The sequence below is a fragment of the Marmota flaviventris genome, chromosome 3, assembly GCF_047511675.1.
Source record: "Marmota flaviventris isolate mMarFla1 chromosome 3, mMarFla1.hap1, whole genome shotgun sequence".
In the NCBI taxonomy this organism is placed as follows: Eukaryota; Metazoa; Chordata; class Mammalia; order Rodentia; family Sciuridae; genus Marmota; species Marmota flaviventris.
Genome location: NC_092500.1, coordinates 276,488 through 290,768, shown reverse-complemented (window position 1 = coordinate 290,768; position 14,281 = coordinate 276,488). Strand labels below are relative to the sequence as shown.

Sequence of the window (14,281 nt, the reverse complement as noted above, 5' to 3'; positions counted from 1 at the left end):
GGGTGAGGAGCTGAGGTGAGGGGTGAGGAGCTGAGGTGAGGGGTGAGGTGAGGAGCTGAGGTGAGGGGTGAGGTGAGGGGTGAGGAGCTGAGGTGAGGTGAGGGGTGAGGGGTGAGGAGTGAGGTGAGGGGTGAGGGGTGAGGTGAGGGGTGAGGAGCTGAGATGACAGGTGAGAGGTGAGGGGTGAGGTGAGGGGTGAGGGGTGAGGGGTGAGGTGAGAGGTGAGGGGTGAGGTGAGGGGTGAGGGGTGAGGTGAGGGGTGAGGAGCTGAGGTGAGGGGTGTGAGGTGAGGGGTGAGGGGTGAGGAGCTGAGGTGAGGGGTGTGAGGTGAGGGGTGAGGGGTGAGGTGAGGGGTGTGAGGTGAGGTGAGGGGTGAGGTGAGGGGTGAGGAGCTGAGGTGAGGGGTGTGAGGTGAGGGGTGAGGGGTGAGGTGAGGGGTGTGAGGTGAGGTGAGGGGTGAGGAGCTGAGGTGAGGTGAGGGGTGAGGGGTGAGGGGTGAGGTGAGGGGTGAGGGGTGAGGTGAGGGGTGAGGGGTGAGGTGAGGGGTGAGGGGTGAGGAGCTGAGGTGAGGGGTGTGAGGTGAGGGGTGAGGAGCTGAGGTGAGGGGTGAGGAGCTGAGGTGAGGGGTGAGGTGAGGAGCTGAGGTGAGGGGTGAGGTGAGAGGTGAGGGTGGTGGTGGGGGTGGCGGGCCTGCTCACCTGGCCCAGAGGCGCTGGGGGCTCTGGCCCAGAGGCGCTGGGGGCTCGGTCCCGCACCGCGCGAATCAGGACGGGCTCCTGGCAACCACGCCCCGCCCCTTTCCGTTGGTAGCTCCGCCCCCAGAGCACGCCTCTCACACTGATTGGCTGTTCTTGGAAGAAGGGCGGGGCGCCTGGGGGTGGCGGGGCGCACCCCTGTGTGGGGCGGGGGAGAGGGGTCGAAGGGCACCCGCCTGGTCCCAGGGAAGTTCCCCCCACCTGGTCCCAGGGAAGTTCCCCCCACCTGTTTCTGCCTGAGGCCATGCGTGTGGAGGACCTGTCTGACCACTGTGCCCCTGTGTTGGGGTGCAGCATGTGGTGTAGACAATGCTTTAAACCTTTGTGTGTGTGTGTGTGTGTGTGTGTGAGAAACAATAGCTGAAAGCCCAGTATTTGTGGTCTTCCCAAGGACCAGAGGCCTGAGGGAGGGCAAGCCAAGCCCCGTGTGAGGAAGGCCTTAGGCCAGAGCCGAAGCATTCTGTTTAAAAAAACTCCAGTTTGAAAGCAGCAGCTTCACCAGGCCTGCCTACAGACCCTCCAGTGCGGCCCTCAGGCCCAGACAAGTCACTTCCCCCTCCCTGACAAACTCAGAGTGAAGCCTCTGGCAGGCTGTGCTCACCCCATAAGGGGAAAGGGACCCCATAAGAGGGAAAGGCAAGAAAATTAGGGTGGGTACCACCAGACCAGAAGCTTTAACCCCAGGGTAAATGACTGAGAAATCCAGTGGCAGCTGATAGGGATTGAAAGGTGGTCCGAAGCCCCCAACTTTACTGTAAATGAAGGAGCAAATGAACACACATTCAGCCAGCCAAAACAAGGATGCACACAAACCTCAGAGCCTGATGAGGACCTGGACTGACATCCCATCACTGGTCACTGTTTGCTGACCCTCTGCATGGTCCTCACTGCTCTCAAACTCTATAGCCACATCTTGACCCTGGTGGGGGCTGCGACTTCTCCCTATGATCCCCTCAGCTGGCCATCGGCTCCACCCCAGGGGAAGTCTGCCTTGGTTCCTGACCTGATCACGGCATCTGAGTGCGTGGGCATCTGTGGACTTGGAGCCTAAGGCCTGAGACTTTACACCCAGCACCTGAACTTAGCATGTAGAAGGAATGTCTGTCAGGAGCCTGTCATGACTGAGGGTGTTTGCAGTGCTTAGAATTAATTAATCTAGAACTGTGTGCTGTGAATTGATTATGTCTATTGCAACGCCTTGCATTAAGGATCGTCGTTTTCTTGATCAAGAACCTATAGTGAAATTGTATTGAGTGATTTGAGTGAATGAATCATGGGAAAGGGCAGAAGCGTGTGGCCATTCTTTATTTCTCCCCCTCGACTGCGTAAGTTGCACCTTTTGCCCATCGTGACACTGGGGCAGCGCCTGCGAAAAGCAGCAGGGTACACACAAGGATGCGAAGCTAGGCAGTGTGGGCCCAGGTCCCCTGGCGCTCCTGACCTCTGGGCAGTGGAGGCAGAACTCACCAAGCAGGGAACGCTAACCCCACCCTCGCCCGTGCTGCACAGGGAGGAATGACAATGGAGGGGCCATTTGCTGCGGCGGGTGGGTGGGGGCGCAGGATGGAGAGGGAGCAAGCTCTGGCTCTTTGGGTGAGTGATGATGGAGGTGTGGAGAAGGGTAGGCATGGCCACGGTGGAGGGAAGTACAGAGGATCAAAAGGTGTTCAGAAGGTGTACTGAACAGAGCTTGGTCGCGTGGGAGGTGAGGGAGAAAGAAGGAATATGCATGTGGCTGGAAATGGTACCGAGGTGGAGAGGAAAAGAGCACCAAGAGGCCAGTTTGGAAGGTGGTTAATTTTGAACACCCTGTGTCTGAAAATACTGACAAACCCAGACCCTGTTGCGTGTTCTCTCCATTTAAAAAAGCATCTAAAAGTAATCTGATTCTTAGCAGTCTAACCCAAGAGGAGGTTAGAGGAGCTGGAATTGAGACAGACAGTTCTGGACACTAGTGAGCATTGCCTGTTTATTGGAGAGACTGCTCCCTGGGCCACACCTCCTCCCTAAGCTGCCAGGCTTCTGTCCCTTCGGAACCTGGTTTTCTGGCTGTCCTTTCCTGCCAGAACCTGCCCTTCATATTTCCAATCATTCTTCCATTTGCTTAAATAGCCCAGCACTGGTTTCCATTATAACACTCCAGAAAAACATGAATTGGGGTTAACTCTGATTGTAAGTGTCGTCCCATCAGACTTGAGGAGTGAGTTTACAAGGCTGAGAAGGGCCCAGGATTCCAGGCAGAAGGTCCACCAAGGGCAAAGGTAAGGATGTGGACGAGCTTGCCTTCCTTGGGGAATGGAGAGGGGACTCAGGGAAGATCAGTTTGGCTTAAGTGTGAGCAGATAGAGGTGTGCTATCTGAAATTTCCTGCAGAGCCCCTGCCCTGAAGGTCTGGTCTCTTAGGAAGCTCCTAAGATGTCAGTCTGTTCTGTGTCCTTGTGCATCTGAGACCAGCTGTCATCAAACGTTTCCATTACAGCCCGGGCACTCAGCCCGACTTCACTTCTGACATTCCCTTGCAATGAGTCTCCGCCAGGGGGTTGTAGATGGAAGTGCCCTTCATCATTTCCAGCCTAGGTCCATCAAAGCCTTCCACAAGTGGCCCTCACTTTCTCTTTGCCCTATGTACTTGTTCAGTGTTCATGCTGAAGGTAGGGCTTCTGTTAGTCTAGGTCCTCAAAAAATGGTATGGAGCAAAGCCCCAACCTCACGCAACTGGATTTGATTTGACCAAGAATTTAACTTTTACTCTTTTGGGTTAGGTCATTGAGATTTTAGGATTTATCTGTTGTGGCTACTAGTCTTAATTAATGCAGATTTGCAAACCCATGAGACATAAAGGAACTTATTCGGGTATGGCGGGTTTTCACGGGGGGTTTATACCCCGGTTTAGCATTATTGTTTCTCCTTTCACTTTTTTCTTTTGGTAGTGGGACTTCAACACAGGGGAACTTTACCACTGAGATGCATCCCCAGTCTTTGTTATCTTTTATTTTGACAAGGGGGTCTCACTAAGTTGCTGAGGCTGGCCTCCAACTTGTGACCCTCTTGCCTCACCCTCCTGAGTCACTGGGATTACAGGTGTGTGCTACCACGCTTGCCTTTCCTCTCACTTATTTGAACCAAGAACAAACCCGATGAAAGAACTTGAATGACTGAATTTCAACATTAACTTAATGCCAGCTTCATTGCTCTCCAGGGACTGGGTGAACTGATGTCTCCAGAAACCTACTAAAACCCTCTTTCCCAGGAGATATTACCCAGGACAGGAGACTTGCCTCCTGTCTGCCTGTCCCCTGCTCTTCTCCCCGACACCATACCAGCTGCAGGCCCTCCTGTGCAGACTGTGAGAGGCTGAAGTCTGTGAAGACATTTTGGAAGCCCAAGAAAGCTCTGATATAGAATGTAACATTTTTATGAGCACAGTAGTATTTTTATAAACTTATGGAGACTCAAGCGGTTAGAAGCCTGTGCCCTGAGAATCCTCTCATTGCTCTGAAGGTTTTAACTACCTTCGAAATGGTTATAGGGCTAGAAGTGGAGGTGCATGCCTCTATAATCGCAGTGGCTTGGATTGAGACAGGAGGATCATGAGACTCCAAGCAACTCAGCGAGATCCTGTCTCTAGATAAAACATTAAAAAGGGCTGAGGATGTGGCTCAGTGGTTAAGCACCTCTGGGTCCAAACCCTGGTACCCCAAAACAAAATAAAAAACTGTTATAAGGAGTTTGTATCTTGCCTTAGTTTTTAATTTATGTTTTCAAGAGTCTTTGGGACATTCTTATGAATATACCTTATAGGCAAGTCAAATTTCACACTTAAAAATCTTAGTCACCCAAAGTAAAGAAAAAAAAAAAAATTGAGTTATCTTTGATGCCTCTACATCAGGCTTGTCAGTCCCAGCTTTGAGCTTCTCAGTTCCTCAATTCTCCAGTCCTATGGTACTACCTTTGTGTAAGCCCCTCGGCCACCACCACAGTGAAGCTCCCTGACAGGCCTCCTGTTTCTTCCCTACTGCATCCCACTTTGTTCTACCATCCTGGTTAGCCAGAGAGATCCTCTTAAAATTTGGACAGTTCTTGTCACCCTGTGCTCAGACCCCACCAGCTTCCCCATCTTTTTAAGAAGCCAGAGTCAGGTCTTTGAGACTTGCCCCCTGTCTGCCTGCCCCTGCTCCTCTCCCCAGCAGACACCGTACCAGCTGCAGGCCCTCCGTGCAGACTTCCTGCAGCCGGCACCTCCTTCCTCGGAGCTTTAGCTCTTGCTGACCCTTTGGCCAGGAACTGCTCTGCCTCAAGGATGGGACTTGAGGGACGACTCTTCTCCCTCCTCTCGTTCAAGTCTGCCAGCAGTGGCTCCATTCAGGAAGGCCTGTCCTTTGGAATTACCATCCACCCCTCCATCTGCCCCGTCTCCTTAGCACTTACCTCCATCTGACTTACTGTGTGATGTCCATCTTCTTCTCAGCTATTTTCTGTATCCTTTATTAGACTCCCATCCCACAGGAAGCGTTGGCTAGCTTTGTCCACTGCTGCAGCCCAGTGCCAGGCACTCAGTAAGTACTTGCTAAATGGGTTATTCTCAAAGCCTCCTGGTTTCCAGCGGCTATTCAGTGCTTATGGTGCTTGCCTCACCTGGCAGCAAATTACACTGGGCAGACAGAGTGCCCTGTTCAGCACAGGGCCATGTCTGTGGTGGGTGCTCAGCAAACACTGGTTTCCAAGTGAAGGCCCCCAACCTAACCTGGTCCACTTCTGTGTTCTGAGCACCTAGAGAACACTGAGATCTGGATTAATGCAAGCATGCAGCAATAGTGATTCAGCACCTACTCACACTGCTCATAAGAACTGTTTTTGGTTTACTCAAAGTTATTTAATAGAAAAGTCAATCTGAGTGGAGGGATATGTTGTATCCCACGTGCCTTCTCCCAGATATGACCACCCGGCACTCTGGCCTCAGGTCTGGGATTTTGGCCCCACCTAATCTGGGAGGATGCCACAGGCCTCTGCAGAGTTGTGCTCCAGCCCAGAGGGGTAGTGTGGAGGAGATGGATGGACCCTGCTCTCTGGAAAACAAACAGAGGTGGCCTTGGGGAACCAGTGAAGGTTTTGAAGCAATGATCTATTCCAAGTGCACATGAGGGTGTGAACAGCAGCCTCAGAGCTGGCTTCACTTGCAGATACACACACTCCAAAGCAGGCCACAAGCCCCTCATGAAAAATTCCCCAGACCAGGTCTTCCTTTCCACCATTCTGACCTGAGTTGGGGCAGGGGGAGGGCCTTCTAGTTCCCAAAGAAAAAATAGGTACCTAAGGGCCGAGAGAGAATTACACAGCCTTATTTTTATTAGTATCTACCAAGACAAAAAAATCAAATCAAAATTCTCTCCCCGTTGCACCTCCGCCACCTAGGCCCTCAGGGAGCAGCGTCCACCTGGGGAGTGCCTGCTGCCAGAGCTGTCCTCAGAGCTGGGCACCTGTGCACGGCCACCCTTGTGTCTGCAATCCAGTCACAGGCCCCTTCTTCCACAACGTGGGGATGAAAGGGCAGCTGGCATCTCTCCAGTCCTCAGCTGTCAGCCTTGGGAACTTGGAAAAGATCAGCGATGTCCAGCAGGGCTTGGCGGATGTGGTTCCCAAAGCGCTGGGCATTCTGTGGGAACTGAGGACTCAGACACACCATCTGCAGAGCTCCCACCCCTGTCCCCACAAACAAGGACTAATCTCCACCCAGAGGTGCAGTGTGCTCCCGGGCTGCCCCAGGTGGTACCCCTTCTCAGGGCTGAGCTGGAGCAGGGGAGACTCACCGTCTCTGAACTTGAGAATTTGCTGGAGATGTGGAAGAAGATAGTGTTTTCACCTGCAATCATGTAGGAAACCCCATAGCCATCATCTGCTACCTGAGGAGGAGAGGTGAAGTAGAAGATGTACACTGACCGTGAAGGCCTCAAAGCCAAGCTGGTGTTGCTCTTCCCAAGACAGACTCAGGAGGAGGTCCACCTCTAGATGCTGCACCCTTCCAGGGGGCAGGACCCTCTCCCCACCCAGGAAACAGTGTGAAGATCAAACAATGCTGCCCCTCTGGTTCTGGACCCCTACCAGGTATCCCAGACTGCTGTTTCCCTCAAGAACCTCATACTCTAGACCATCCTCCTTTCTCCAGGGAAGCCTCTAGCCTTCTGAGAAACCAGCTGGGCGTCTGGGTGAATGTCTCAGCAGGAAAGAGCTGGACTCGCTGAGTAGACATACTTCATGTTGCCCTGTTCCTTGGAAACCTGCTCTGGATGTGGTCACGCTTCAGTGGAAAGGTGCTTAGAATGGCTGGGTCCTGGTCCTGTATGCTGGGTTGACAGCTGCCATTCTGCTGTCATGCAGGTTTGGGAATTTCCTCTAAACAAGGTACTCCTACCCTGGTCTGCCTTGGTCAAGGCTCTGCACCCCCTAGTGAAACCCTGGGCTTTGGTGCTGCCCACGCCTCCTCAGGGATACTCACCGGGCCAAAGCCACCTCCAGCACCCAGATGATTGGGGTACTGGTTTGGGTCAAACATGCGGATCTGGGACTGAGGGATCTGGCTGGTGGAGAGGCGCCAGGGTTCTGAGAGCACCTGCAAGAGGGAGGCGAAAGCCAGCTAGGCATGAGGCACTCAGCACCCACTTCAGACCTGAGGCACACTCAGGTCCAGACCTGAGGCAGGCCACATCTGACGGAAGGTGCAGGAATATGCAATGTACAGGAGCTCCCTGGCTGCTGCCCCTGGTCCACACAGCCCTTCTGTATCACCTCAGCCTCTGTGGGAAACCCTCCATCTTGCCATGCAAGGCCCTTCTTGCCCCTCCCCTGCCTCAGCTTCTTTTCTCAATAGCACAGCCATCACCTGATGGGTCACACATTTGTGTGTGTCTCCCCTACAAGCACAGTGACTCCACCAGGAGGACCCTGCTGACCTGGGCTGGGCATGGTGTGGGAAAGATGGCCGCCACCCTCCACAGCAACTTCAGGGGAACTGGCCAGGCAGAAAAGAGTAGAGCCCCATCCCAAGGCCAAGCCCCTGGGGCCTGAATGCAGGGGGATGGAGGACACACCCACCATCAACACTGACCTTAGCCAGGAAAGGAGAGCTGATCCCCAGGTACTTGGAGACCACATACAGGCAGAAGAGGTGCCTGTCAATTCCAGCCCCTGTCATGGCCAGGCGGTACATATTCTGGTGCTTCTCAGAAGCCTTCCGGAAAAGATCTCGGAGGTCTGCTTTCTGGAGGGCAGAATTAGAGGGGTAAAGAGTAGCCCTGACCCTTGAGGCAGACAGGGGGCTGGGGAATGAGAAGCAAGGGAGGGGGCTCACCATGTGGGACCCCTCCATCATGGCCTGCACAAAGGCTGTGGACTCACTGGTACAGGAACGCACGGTCTCAGTCCGCCCCTCCCGGAACATTCTGGTCATGGAGGCCTCGTAAGTCAGGCAGAATTTGCCCTTGTCCTGGGGTACACAGAAGGGTGAATCCATCAGGTAACCCTGGTGCTGCCCTGCCCACTCAGCACCCAAGGGGCTCCTACCCGGAAGTGAGCCAGCTGCAGGGCGATCTGCACGAAGGCATCAGGGCTGGTCCGACATTTCTTGATGAGGCCTTTGCCAAAGGGCAAGAACTGGAAGCAGTACAGCTCCACATCATCTGCCAGTGCCTTGGCCACCTGGTAGGACCTCTCGATGATCACCTGACACTGCCAAGACATGGAAGAGTCAGCTGGGGGCAGAGCCCTCCAAGCAGGACTCCAGGTCATGTCTAGGAGGCATGACATCTTGGTGACAGGTGAAGAGCAAAGGCAGCTTAACTGGCAGGGGGCACAAAGAACAACCTGAGGAGACTCTGTGAGGCCCGACTAAGCCAGAGGGGGAAGAGGGAGGCACTAACAGGTGCTGGTAGACATAAGCCTCACATCTCCACCTTTCACCAATGACAGAAGACCCAGGGACTCTGCTTTCCCTGTGGCACCCCAGGGGAGCTCCTGTCCCTTTCCCCTGAGGGCCAGGCCAAGTAGTAGGGACTAGAGGGGAGGAGAAGGCAGAGCAACTCAGAACCCATCACTCACGTGCCAGCCTACTGCTCTTGGTTTGCATACCTGCTCAGGAATGTCCCACTGCAGCCTCTGAGGAGGTATTAGCCTTGGGTTTGGTTTGCCCAGACAGTGCCCAGTGTCTGTGTAGCCCAGGTGGAAGGTGTCTGTGCCCAGGACGAACTGTAGAGAAACGTCAAGCTGAGAACTAAGCCTCATTGCCAGTGCCTGCCCTGCAGATCCCCCTCCAATCCTGTTACCTCCCAAAGGTGCCCAATGATGGGGGCATCTGCCCACGCGTGTTCTGTGTTGAGGCCCAACAAGCCATTCTTGAAGGAGATAAGAGTGAAAGATTTGTCAAACCACCTGAAGGAGAAGTAGACACAGGGGTGACTCAAGAGCTGGGGACATACACAGAACCTTACACTACAATCCCTAATCCTTCAATTCTAACCAATAATCCAAGCCCTAAACCTAAACCTAATGTTAAGACTCCTTAGTCTTCAACTGTAACCCTAAAAGTCACCTCTATCTCCACTTCAGCCTGACTACTGACCGTGACCCTGACTTCTATCTTAATTCTCTAGCCCCGCGGCCAACCCTCAACACGGAGGCCAAGGCACACACCTGTTGTGGCAGTTGCCATGTAGCAGGGCCTTGCCGTAGAGGCTGAGACTGGCCTCGTCATCAGGGTTGTAGCAGTGGGACTCTTCATCCAGGGCAACAAAGAACGCAGCACGCTCGATGGCCTCCAGAGAAGCTTTGTTCTTGCCAGAGCTGAAGAAGGCCTGGCGTGCCTGTGCCCACTCTACCCTGGGAGCACAAGGGCAGAGGACTTTGGATCTGGGTGCCACCCAGGACCTGGCTGGGCTGGGCTGGGCTTGGGTGAGGGAGGAGCATCTGGTCCCGCCCGCCACACACTGACTGTTAGAGGTTCATGCCCACTGCTGACATCTCCAGGGCCCTCACTGTGTGGTCCTACACACCCCCAATGCCAGGGTGGCAGACAGGTCCAAGCTCTTTCCTCATGAGGCCCTGAACCTAGGCCAAGGCAAACCCTCCCCACAGGCCCAGATACCTTCCCCCTGCAGTGAGGGCTGCCAGTCTCTCCTCCCCAGGCTGGGGTGGGGAGGGGTCATCCAGGATCCTCTGGAATTGCATTTCCAAGTCCCGAGGCTTGAGCAGGCGGGAGCCCTCATAGAGCCACACCTTGAAGAAGCGGCCCTTATGGTAGACGGCCACGTGCCTGCTGTCGGAGAGGTGCTGCAGCACATCTGTGACAGAGGCCGGTGGGCAGGCTGAGGCAGGTCCTTGGGGAGACTTCTCCCCATGTGAGCCCTTTCTAGGTGGCCCTTGCAGAGCCTGCTTTGCCCAGCTCTATCCTGGGCCTTCCTTCCCCTTGGGGTGGATCTCCATGCTAAGCCAGGCCCTGTACTACCTCTCACAACCATCCTGTGAGATCTTCCATAGGAGAAGGAGCCAGCGAGCTAGGAAATTACACAGATAGCCCCAGGAGACAGTGTCAGAAACAGGGAAGGCTGCTGCCTCTTGCAAACCTGCTGCTCTCCCCTCCTCTATGGACTCTGGGGAGGGAATCTGTGCTTCCAAGCTCCACTGCCATTTACTCACACGACCACCTTCCCATGCACAGTGAAGCCCCGGAGGGGAGAAGCTCTGTTCTGGGCCCCTTGGGGTCCCAGCACCAGGATCATGCCTGCAAATGACACATGTCTGGTATCCGTCACAAACTGACCACTTTTCACAGGTTCATGATCCTGAGACACTGGAGATTCTGGTTGGTGAGCAGCAGTGGGGCACCTAGCCATGATGGGCCAGTGGTGCTTGGCTGTGGCCTGGTACCTGTTTCCTTGCCCGGGATGCGGGTGGTGTTGAACATCCTCTCCATCTGGTAGGAGCACATGGGCACCATGCCCAGTGCCATCACCTGGGAGGAAGACCCAGGATGGCTCAGACTCAGGCCTCCCCTTCCCACCCCATTCTCAATCCTGATGTAACTCACAGGCTTGATTTCTTCACGGTCCAGTTTGCGGCGATACATGATCATGGCATGGACGGCATTTCCCAGGCGGGCTGCCTGTACTTCTGTGTTCCTGACCAGCACAAGGTCCTACAGACAGAGCAGAGCCTGCAGGGTGGGGGCCTCTGTCTGGATCACCTGGGTCTCACCCCACCAAGGACCAACTTATCCAGGGCATGAGTTGCTCTCAGTCCAACGTGTAACTTACACTACCCTGCTCCAGCTACCCAGCTTCAACCAGAGCTGCATTTTTCATCTGTTGCTATTTTATTTGTTCATGTTTTGCTTTGAAGAAGAGGAGGGGAGTTCCAATAGGCTGCCCTGTCCTGTGCACTCTGGACAGTGGGAAAGGAGAGAGCAGGGAGACCAGCTGGCTGTGCGCTGGCGACAGTCAGGACAAGTGCCAGCCATGTGGACTGAGACAGACAGTGAGTTCCTGAGCCCTGAGAAGTGAAGCCTGGCTCTCATCACCTGGCTCCACAGAATGACAGAGCAAGGTGGGTTTAGGAAGTCCCTTAGAAAGTGTCTAGGGAACTGGGGTTGGGAAGCTAGTGAGGGAACAAGAAAGGCAATGACAAAGTCTGAGTTAGGCAGGCACAGTGAGCCCAAGAGACCCTACGAGGCAGTGACAGGCTGCAGGGTCTCAGGATTCTCCTTGTCCTGGCATGGCCACTTCCCCTATATTGCCTCAGGACTCTTCTTCCAGGCTCTCCCCTCTCTCCTCCCTCTCTCTCAGATCTCACTCTACAACCCCCACTCACCCACAGGAACTTCCATTAAGTCTTTGGGCTGTCCTAAGTCCCGGCCCCAGAGCCAGGGGGCTCTACTTCTTACCATGACATAGTAGTTGCTGTTCACCATGAGGGGACTCCTGCCTCGAAGGTAGATGTACTCTTCCCACCAGTCACTCACCTGTGGGTGGATGGAGGTTAGAGCAGGGGAAGGGGCAGTCAGACCTATGGGTGAGGACAATCCCAGGACAGCAGACTTACATAGTTCGTTGCCCACCATGACTTGAGTACCAGGTATTTCTGCAGCCTGGGGGCAGTCTTGTCCTGGAATTCCTTGGCCAGTGTCTCCATGCGGTAATATTCCTCATCATCCAACAAGGGCCGTACAGACTCCAAGTACTGTTCAGCCAAGTTATCATTACATGGGAGCCAGACGGTCATGGCTACCTCTGCCTTAACTCTCTTCCCACCTCTCTCTCCTCACCCTGGCCCCATTACTCTCAAGCCCATTATTTACAGGGAATAGTTCTTTATGTTTGGGCAAGTTTTCTGAATCCAGCCTCCTGTGCCCACTGGGACCCAGGCCCTCACCCTCTGAATTGTGGCTGGTATGCTGGGGACAGGAAGTTTGGGCAGAGATGTCTGGAAGCTGTACAGCATGGGCCGCCGGCTGGACAGAAGGCGGACACAGATCTGGGGACACAGAGCACAGAGTTGGTGCGGGAGCCAGTGGAAGAACAGACACAAATCAGCAGATAAGTGAGGCCTTCAGAACTCTCCTGACCCCTTCAGGACAAACCATGCACCAGACACCAGTGCTCAGTCTGCCTCTCACCTCCTTCTCAGACCCCAAATGAGCCCCGCAGGTTCTCAAACCAAGTGCCTGAACCCGCCAATACTTCTGCTCACAGCCCAGATCTTGGTGAAGCGACTGGTCTTTCCATGCATCTCAAACATCCACCCATGGTAAGAAAGAAGCAGCTTTAGGGTTTGGCGGAATAAGAAGATGCCTGTCACCCAGACCCCAGTGGAGAAGATGGCCATGCTGAGAAGTGCCCGGGTCTGCGGGGTCTGGTAGGGGCCACACCTGTTGGAGAAGGAAGGAAGGCTGCAGGGGAGGGCTCCCTGGAGACCAGTCTTGGGAATTCTGACATGCAGTTGATGACTTGGAACTATCTCAGGGGAGGCACAGAGGGGCAAGAAACTCTCTGGGCACACATACTAAGGTATATTCATCAAATACAAACTGATGTGGGACTGAGATGATGGTGGCCCTGGGGGAGCACTGCCCCTGTGACCAGCCATGGCTGTTGTCCTGTATCTGCCCAACTCAGGAACCCTGGCCTTGGGAGCTGGCCTGGTTTGCCCTTGACACTTTTGCCTTCTTGGCTTCTTACCTCTCAGGGAGGCAACTCTGGATACAACAGACCAGACCCATGGAGATATCCACCTTGCAATAGGAGGAACCCATTGTCGCCATGACGACAACCAGCCAGCTGGTGGGGCTGCCAGGGTACACACCCCTAAGGATGCCATTCTGTGGGGCAGAAATAGACATCCTTGTGGAGAAGAAAGATGAGGTACTCAGGCACCTGTGAAGTCCCGGGACTCGGCTCTCTGCATTGCCTCAACCACCTGTATTCTCCTTCTCAGGCACTCACACCTGTAGCACCCATTGCTCACTGTGCCCCACCACACCTCTGTCACCACTATGGTTTCTGCACTGCTAGGGCTTGTACCCACCACACTGCTAAAGCAAAGCCATGAGAGACCCTGATCATGGGGCCTCTGCCCTGCACCGGCTGGGAGCGAGGTCCGGACCACCTGAGCCCACCTTGATGCGAATTAGGCGTTTCTTCCAGGAGTTGATTCCGGACAAGTAGATGTGCTTGAGTGCCTCCCGACTGAGCCGGAAGTCCACCCCGTCAGGGGTCACAGTGAACTGGAAGGCTACGGCCTGGTGTGCTTCCGCCATCCTGGGGGCCGGTCGGCACCTGGGAGTAGGTGGCAGGAGGGTGCGCAGCAGCTCAGGCCAGCCCCTCCCCGGGCCGCCCCGTCTCCGAGCTGAGGCCCCGCCCCCCGCCCCCCCCCCCCCCGCCTTCCCGCCCTGCCCCCACCCCACTGGTGGCCTCGAGGCCGGCGCCCCCCGGGCGGGCTCTCCCAGCCCCGCCAACTGCCGCGGAACCCGCGCCCACGTTCGCACTGGCCTAGCTATGAGGGCGAAGGAAGTGGGTCCGGGCCATGAAAGCGCCAGGAACCCCAAGGGCAGCGAAGGGCGGCCTTGGGCTTGGGAGAAGCGTCCTGGGAAGCGGAGTCGGCCTGGACAGAGGCGGGTTCCAGGCGCCCCCAACTCTGGACTTCAGCACCGGCCTGGTTCCCGAGCTGGGCTAGGGGCCGAGTGGGGGGCTTGGCCGCCCTTTTCTGGTCCCTACTCACAGCTCAGGTTCGGTCCTGTCAGTGTATGGGGCTGGCCACTCTGGCCCATGTCCCCACGTCCTTCAGGCTTGGCCACCGATACCCCGCCCTTACCGGGAATCTGACACCCACTCCCAAATTGGGGTCGAGAGAATAGATGCAGGGCGGAACCAGAAACTCCCCTTCCACGGTGGGAATCAGGTGGGTAGTTCCTGCAGACTGAAGGGTGCTTGAAGATCTGGGAGCCCCAGGGGTTGGGGACAACGATGGGGGTGGGGGGAGGCAAA

At 55.2% G+C, this 14,281-nt stretch overlaps 1 protein-coding gene across 2 annotated transcripts; it reads right to left on the bottom strand.

The window, feature by feature from the left end:
* Nucleotides 1-6,078: 6,078 nt before the first annotated feature.
* Nucleotides 6,079-14,244, bottom strand: Cpt1b (carnitine palmitoyltransferase 1B). Of its 2 annotated transcripts, none has more exons than XM_071609352.1 (19): nucleotides 14,016-14,244; nucleotides 13,414-13,573; nucleotides 12,977-13,116; nucleotides 12,489-12,666; nucleotides 12,171-12,272; nucleotides 11,841-11,978; nucleotides 11,683-11,760; nucleotides 10,831-10,938; nucleotides 10,671-10,755; nucleotides 9,889-10,084; nucleotides 9,438-9,623; nucleotides 9,071-9,176; nucleotides 8,877-8,993; nucleotides 8,313-8,477; nucleotides 8,101-8,235; nucleotides 7,858-8,010; nucleotides 7,249-7,362; nucleotides 6,563-6,655; nucleotides 6,079-6,408 (listed from the first exon to the last, which is right to left on the bottom strand). In XM_071609352.1, the coding sequence occupies exons 2-19, from the start codon at nucleotides 13,552-13,554 to the stop codon at nucleotides 6,325-6,327; spliced, it is 2,319 nt and encodes a 772-aa protein (XP_071465453.1). In that variant the 5' UTR covers nucleotides 13,555-13,573; nucleotides 14,016-14,244; the 3' UTR covers nucleotides 6,079-6,324. The 2 variants fall into 2 exon arrangements, with proteins under 2 accessions (XP_071465453.1, XP_027808930.2); XM_027953129.3 differs by having other exon boundaries at nucleotides 14,109-14,244.
* Nucleotides 14,245-14,281: the final 37 nt, after the last annotated feature.

Coding starts and splice junctions, on each gene's coding strand:
- Cpt1b (XM_071609352.1), bottom strand. CDS start 13,554: ATGGCGGAAGCACACCAGGCCGTAGCCTTCCAGTTCACTGTGACCCCT. Junction 12,667..12,976: donor CAGAGTTGCCTCCCTGAGAG/GTAAGAAGCCAA, acceptor CTTCTCCAACAG/GTGTGGCCCCTACCAGACCC. Junction 11,761..11,840: donor CATGGTGGGCAACGAACTAT/GTAAGTCTGCTG, acceptor ATCCACCCACAG/GTGAGTGACTGGTGGGAAGA.